Below are 6963 nucleotides of genomic sequence, written 5' to 3' on the forward strand. Positions count from 1 at the left end.
CCTGCATTTTAACAGCTACCTGGTGCTGTATTGAGGACTATGGGTTTTCTTTTCGAAATGTCTCCTTTCTTGTCTTTTTCTGTCTTTTTGCGCCGAGACCCTTATCACCTGGTTCCTAAACTCTTTGAGAAAAGAAGACATTCACATATGAGCCCCTGAGATAACCCTATAATGACAGTAAATAAAATGAAGAGTGAGAACAAAATGAACTTGAAGATCACCTCCTGTGAAGAAGTTGCACAATTTTCTCAGTACAAATTATAGATGGGAGTGGACAGGGCAGGCATGAAGACCTACAGCTGAGCACTGAATTTGATTTAGAAGGATTTCTGATAGGAATGGGGGAGTTAAGAGCTGTGGCTTCAGAATGCCCTCCCCACAAACCCTCTCCCCCCCCCCTTTTTTTTTCCTCTGTACGCGGGCCTCTCACTGTTGTGGCCTCTCCCATTGCGGAACACAGGCTCCGGACGCGCAGGCTCAGCGGCCATGGCTCACGGGCCTACCTGCTCCGCGGCACGTGGGATCTTCCCGGACCGGGGCACGAACCCGTGTCCCCTGCATCGGCAGGCGGACTCTCAACCACTGCGCCACCAGGGAAGCCCAAACCTCCCCTTTGTGATATTCCTGCTGCCCCTACTCTACGAGTCCCAGTCCTGAGCTGTTTTCAAGGTTTGGCTTGAAGGGGACCTCCACCCTTTTCTGATTAAACCTCTTCTAGACTGATTATTCCCTTCCTCTACTCTTCCCTTCGCACTTTATACAACAGGGGTGCATGTTTAAGAAACGTCTTAACTTCAGAGCAAACAGGTTTATGCCTTTTAAGAAACGTACTGAAGAAGTCAATAAAAGGCAGGATTTTCCACAAAAGACTTAAAGTAGTGGCCTTAACGCAGTAACTTCCAGGAATGATGTTTTGTTTTATAAGAGTGTTTATTGGCTATTTTGCTTCTCATACATGAGCTAATTTCACCTTCACCGGATTCTTCACGGTAGGTGCTGTACTTATCCCCATTTAGCAGGTGAGTTAATTGAGATTATTGAGGTGAAGGATCCTGTCCCAAATCACACAGCTAACAATGCAGGGCTGCCTGCAGAGCCCACGCTCTTATCTATTACACCTCCTGAGACACATTGTTATGGGCAGGTCATTTGTTTTCCCTTCAGTTATGGATGGAAAACCAGGAGGAAGCGCTGCGTGGGAGAGTTTTGCTGCTTTGTCTGCACCAGCCTTCCTGGTGTTCAAATGGAGTGCACCTCAGAGTGGAAACCTCCCTGTGCTTCCATCTCTAAATGAGGGGGTAGCACTAGACCACTGTAGGCTGAGCTCTCTCGGGGCTGACATTCTGTGATTACTGAGCATCAGTGGAAGAGGGGGGAGCTAATTGAGTGAGTTGGTAATTTGGTTGCCAGGGTAACTCTTTCCTGATTGGAAGATAGGGATCACAGGGTTTGACACAGACTTTGCTGGATAGGAAAGTGGTGTCTGATGTGCACTCCATATTTCTGCTTCTGAGCTGGAAAAGGAAAGAGCAAAAAAGGGTAAAATAGAATTCAAATATTGTAGCATTTATGCCTAATTTAGAATGAAATCTTGGGGTGGCAGACTCTGGAGTTCTTTGTGAGGTGTGGCATTCTTTTCTCCAAATCACTTATTTGTCAATTTCTGTCTTTTAGTTTATTTAGTGTTTTTTTCATTGACTTTATAGCTTTGGTCTTTTATCTTACCCAGGCCATTTTCTGTGGCCAGCTGTCTTCATAGGATGCTGAACATAAGAAAATGGTTACCGCATACCTGGCTTTCCCTAGCTCAGCCTAGGGATCTGGGGCATGGTTTTCCAGGGTTCCAATGGCAGGATCATGATGTTGGACAACTGCAGGGGTATCATTTACATCGTAGTATATGTGTGGACTTCTGCAGTGAACAATATTGGACTATGTATGATGGTAGCAGGCTATTGGAAAGAGGCCTGAGCTGGATGACCCGAGACCTGGGTTCTAGGTTCTGTTAGGCCTTTGACTTCGTAAATGACTTTGTAGGTCACTCTGCACTGCCCCCTTCCTGGAATATTTTTCCACCTATAAAATGGTCTAATAACTTTCTTTTTAATATTTATTTATTTGGCTGCACTGGGTCTTAGTTGCAGCACGCAGGATCTTTAGTTGTGGCATGTGGACTCAGTTGCGGCACGTGGGATCTAGTTTCTGGGGGCGCAGAGTCTTAGCCACTGGACCACCAAGGAAAAATGGTCTAATAACTTTTAAAAATCATTAATGTAAACCCTGACTTATTCCAAAAGATGTCTTGGGGGTGACTAGTAAGATCTTGCAGGATTTTTAAAGATGGACGGTTTACACCCTGTGATGGTTACAGGGTTATAGTGCAGTTAAAGCATCTCATAGTAGGCATGAGTTTTCTCCAGTCTTCCTTTTTGAAGGAGGGGGTTGTATTACGTGAACCCTATGGTTGAGTCTAGCCTTAACCAATCATTACAAGAAGCCAGCACGTTTGGGGCAGTGGCATTGAATCATGGCCATCTTGGCCCTGGATTGCTCCTAACTCTTTGACCTCCAGGAAATCCCACCTCATCTAAGAAGTGAGGACTTCAGGGCTCCTCCAATGCCAGGGGAAGTCGGCACCTGACCACTTTCCTTTCGCTCAGAGCTCAGAGGTGGTAGCCCACTGCATTGTTAGAGGCCCCCCTTCCTCAGTTTGTGTTAGAGCCTCCATAGTCACCATCCCTTTGCTGGGTGGCACTGGACTGAGTCTTCCACAATCCTTCCTGGGCAGGTTGTGGGAAATGGCTGGCTTGGTGTGTTCTGGAGGTACTTCTCAGAGACCATCAGGGTCTGTGTGTGTATTTGAAGAGAGAGAATGGGGAGGTATAAACAACAGGCATTGAGTCCAAAGGGGAGTTAGAAAATCAGGTCTCTAAATCATACAGCACTCAATCCAGAAAGCACCTGTGGGATCACAGCATGCCCTTGTTTTATGAGAAACCGAGGACCCAGTCGATTGGCTACCAAGGGACAGTCCTGGGAAGGAAGGGGTAGGACTGGACTATTCATCTCCAGGATGTGCCAGTCACAAGGAGCCTTTTTCTCATCATCTCATGTCTCATCTGTTGTACAGATGAGGAAACCGAAGCTCACAGAGGTTGAGCAACTTGCCCAAGGTCCCCATTTAATAAGGGGACCTGAACCCTGGATATCCTGTTGCCAGCATGGCTCCTTCCTGGAGGAAACAGACCAAAGTAACTGAGAACAGGAGGGACAGAGATGGGCTGTTCCATCACTGCTTAGGGAGAGAATGGGAGTGAACGTGCCAAGGGCAAAGAGAGGAGTCCTTTCATACCCTCCCAGTTGGCTTTCCCACTGCAGGTTTGCATCCTGAGCAGTCCCTAACCAAGGGCTGCCCCAGCCTAAAGGGCCACCTTGTGGAACAAGTCCACTTAATGGCCATAGAAAGAAAAAAGTGATAAGCCTCCCAGTCTGAAGTGACTGACTGATCTGATGTCCTTTGTTAATACAGTCAGAAGGAGCTTCTCCAGCACTGACTAGTAATCCAGAAGGCTCTAAGGCTTTAGTGCATGGGATTGGTCCAAAACCTGACCTCGCTTTCATTTAATTTCATGCCAGCACCAATACACACCCAGCCACGCAGGCCCTGTCTAACTAGTGAGCTGCTCAGACACAAAGGCGCTCTAATTACCATCCACAAGCCAGGCTGACAAGGATTTCAAGTGTTTTCATGTTTATGGAGATCAGAGAAACGTGTTCTGTGCATCTCTCCCACCGACGACAAGTATAAAATAAAACCAAACAAAAAACCCAACGCATTTATTAAAAACAGATATTTCAGTTAAGTTAACATCCTATAATCAGGATAGCCACAATTCCAGACACTCCGCTGCGAAGTGTAGGTATGTCAATAGCCACATCTGGATGATGAACATGCCATTGAATCTTATAAAACTAAAACACCAACAATACCGTCTTAGATCCTTCAGACTGAGTGAATGTTATGTTATGTTACAAGCACTTCACCAGGTTCACAATGGCAAAGCCTGCAGCTTCTCCATTTGGAGGGTCACATTTTCTACTCGGTTTCCTTCACTTACAAAGGCGAGCTGGCATGGCTGGGGGAGGGGCAAAGGGAGGAAATCAACTCCATCTATCCCGGGAATTGCAGCTGTTATTGCAAAAGGCCCCGGAGAGCCCATTATAAGCTGCTGTGCTAGGCAGTGTGTCCCTGGAGTGCCCCATCACGTGGTGTCTCCTCAGCCCCCAGCTCGGGGCCCCCAGGAGCGCCAGCGCCACCCGCTAGAGTAGGACAGCAGAGCCGAGGGGAAGAGAAGGGACCCGAGGCCACTTCTCAGGGCAGTTTCCGTGAAAGCCCGGGGCGCGGCCGCCCGCGGGAGGCACTGGCGCCCAGCACGTCGCCGCCTCCTCACACCCGCGGTGGCAGCGGTGCGCGTGTCCTCAGGAGACTCCAGCACTTGCAAAACCCCGCGCTCTACTCCGAGTACAGGCGGAACCTGGCGACTCTCCCCTGCTGGAGCCCCGCAATCTCGTGTGCCCCCAGGAAACAGTGATCTTGAACCCGAGAAGGGGCGGACAGGCTGTGAAAATACACTTTCGAGGGGACCGAGGGTTCAACTCCGCGCCTTGCCCTCCCCTTTCCCCAGCACCTGTCGGCCCCACCTCCCATCAGCATCACAGGCGCACCGCCTTCCCCCGCCACTCAGAGAACTTCAGGCAGTTGCAAAGCGGGGGCAGAGAAAAGGTTACGTCTATTCAATTCCCCAAAACGTCCTTTCCCGGTGCCGCGTGTTTTGTATCAAGAACCAGCACCCCAAAATACACGAGATGGGTTTTTTTAAGTGTCGTAAAATTTCAAGTCTGGCAGTTTGAGGTACTCCCTGAAAGGATCTACACAGGTTCCTCTCCCCCAAAGTGGATCAGGAACCAGCCCTGGAAAGGTAAAGCAAGTAACTGGGATCATCCTCGTCCTCTGGGCGTTCGGCGATCCTAAGAAGCGTGGGCTGTGACCACATGGTCATCAGGCTGGAGGACCCGGAGAGACTGCGTGGAACTGCACGCTGCGCCACCAGGACTGGTCACGCCGATGAGGAGTCCTGCTGACTGTGAGCTTGGGGTGCGCTCTTGTAATCTGCCTTAAATAGGACCAACGAAGTCTTGTTTTTCAACCACATCGGGGCCCTCGACCTCAGTTCCCACGAAAACATTCGCGATTTTTCGATTCCTCGTCTTCATTAGTTATTTTCACGCTTCCAAAAGCGCGAGTTCACCAGTCTGAGTAGAGACGCAGCCCTCAGGGGGAACCCCTTGCCCTCCAGGCAGAGGCTGGCGCTGTGGCCACTCTCGGGGTGTTAGCTGCCGGGGACCAGAACGCCGTCGCCAGTTCTGAGCTGCGCCCTCCTCCCAGACGAGCCAGGGTCGCTGCAGGCCGGGCGAGGGCTGCGGGGCAAAGGGGGCTCATGCACTGGGGCCGACAGAGGGCCCACGAGCTGGCGTCGGGGAAGTTTTGCGTGTAACTGCAGCCGTCGCGAATGAAGCCTCCGCACGGCCTCCTTGATGAGGTTCCCCGAGATCACGAGCTGCTGCAGAAGCCGGTGCGGGTCGTCGTCGCCAGTGCGGGCTTGAGGCTGTAGCCCGCGTCGCTGCTGCAGGCGGCGGGAGGCGGCGGCGTCCCGCAGCCATCCTCGCCGGCAAGGACCCGACAGCGGCTGCGGGGCGCCTCGCTTGTCAGCTCCCGAAGGCCCATCAAGGCTGGGCTGAGGGGGCAATGGGGACAGCGCGCTGGGGCCTGCGGCGAGCTCGGCCACAAAGTAGGGCGCAGCCCGGCCCCGCACCCGGCCACGGTCCCCGAGGGCGCAGCGCAGGGCCCCCGGGGGCGCCGGACCCCCAGTCTCGGCCGAGGCGGGCGGCAGAAGCAACGGCAGAGCCGGGGCTCGGGCCTTGTCCGCCCGCACCACCGCCGGGGGTCGCGGGGGCTGCAGTGGCGGCCCCGGGGGCGCGCACGGGGAGGCAGGGCGGTCCTGCGCCGCGTCCAGCTGCAGCGTCTCGCCGATCTGGGCCACCAGCCGGTCCACCTCGCCCGAGCCGCCCAGAGTCACCGACTGTTCCAGTAGGAGGAAGCTGTCCTCCTCCTCCTCCTCCTCCTCTTCCTCGCCGGCTTCCTCTTCCTCCTCCCTCCGGCACGGCATGGCCCCCCGCGCGGGCACCCGGAGCTCTGCGGGAGTCGCCGGCGGCTCGGCTGCCCCCGGGGCTCGGTGGGCCGCGGCGGAGCCGGGCGCGGTGCTGAGGCCGAAGCCGGAGCCGGGGCGGACGCGGAAGCCGGAGCCCGCCAGGCACTCTCGCCGCGCGCCAGCAGCCGCGGGAGCCGGAATCCTACCGGCTCTGGTTGATTTGTAAACAATGGATGACGTTGCAGCCGGCCCCTACCACCGCGCCGGGGAGGGGTTGCGCCGTACCGTTGAGGGGCGGGGCGCCCTCTGGGCAGGGGTCCCGGGTGAAGCCTTGATACCTCTGAGTTCTACAGCCCTGAATGCTGTCTGCGCGGGGCACTGGGGAGCCGATCCTCGCTCTCTCGGCCGGGCGTGATCGGTATTTCCAGAAGATGGACACCGGCGTGGCCTCTGTTGGTTTCTTCCACACACAAGCAAGGACACTTACACCCACACACCCACACACTTCTCTCCCTTAGGCGCGTCAACTCATCTGTTTTTGGCATTTGCACCTTTGAGGTCCGGGATGCTGGCAATTTGGGAAGTGATGGCAGAGCGAGTGAAGCGAGTGACGGAGAGGAGAAGGCGTCAAGCTAGGGATCTGTCTGGAGATTAGGCAAACGAAGCTGAAAGAGATGAAAAGGAAGACAGAGACCTTGTGGTGCGATGGGGGTGGAGGATTGGGAATTGGCAAAGAAAGGCCACTGATTAACGT

At 53.7% G+C, this 6963-nt stretch overlaps 1 protein-coding gene across 1 annotated transcript; it reads right to left on the reverse strand.

Moving 5' to 3' along the window:
- Positions 1-3822: 3822 nt before the first annotated feature.
- On the reverse strand, positions 3823-6402 carry FRAT1 (FRAT regulator of WNT signaling pathway 1). Its single transcript, XM_067709827.1, has one exon. The coding sequence runs from the start codon at positions 6225-6227 to the stop codon at positions 5391-5393; it is 837 nt and encodes a 278-aa protein (XP_067565928.1). The 5' UTR covers positions 6228-6402; the 3' UTR covers positions 3823-5390.
- Positions 6403-6963: the final 561 nt, after the last annotated feature.

The sequence above is a fragment of the Pseudorca crassidens genome, chromosome 16 (genome assembly GCF_039906515.1).
Source record: "Pseudorca crassidens isolate mPseCra1 chromosome 16, mPseCra1.hap1, whole genome shotgun sequence".
Taxonomy (NCBI): Eukaryota; Metazoa; Chordata; class Mammalia; order Artiodactyla; family Delphinidae; genus Pseudorca; species Pseudorca crassidens.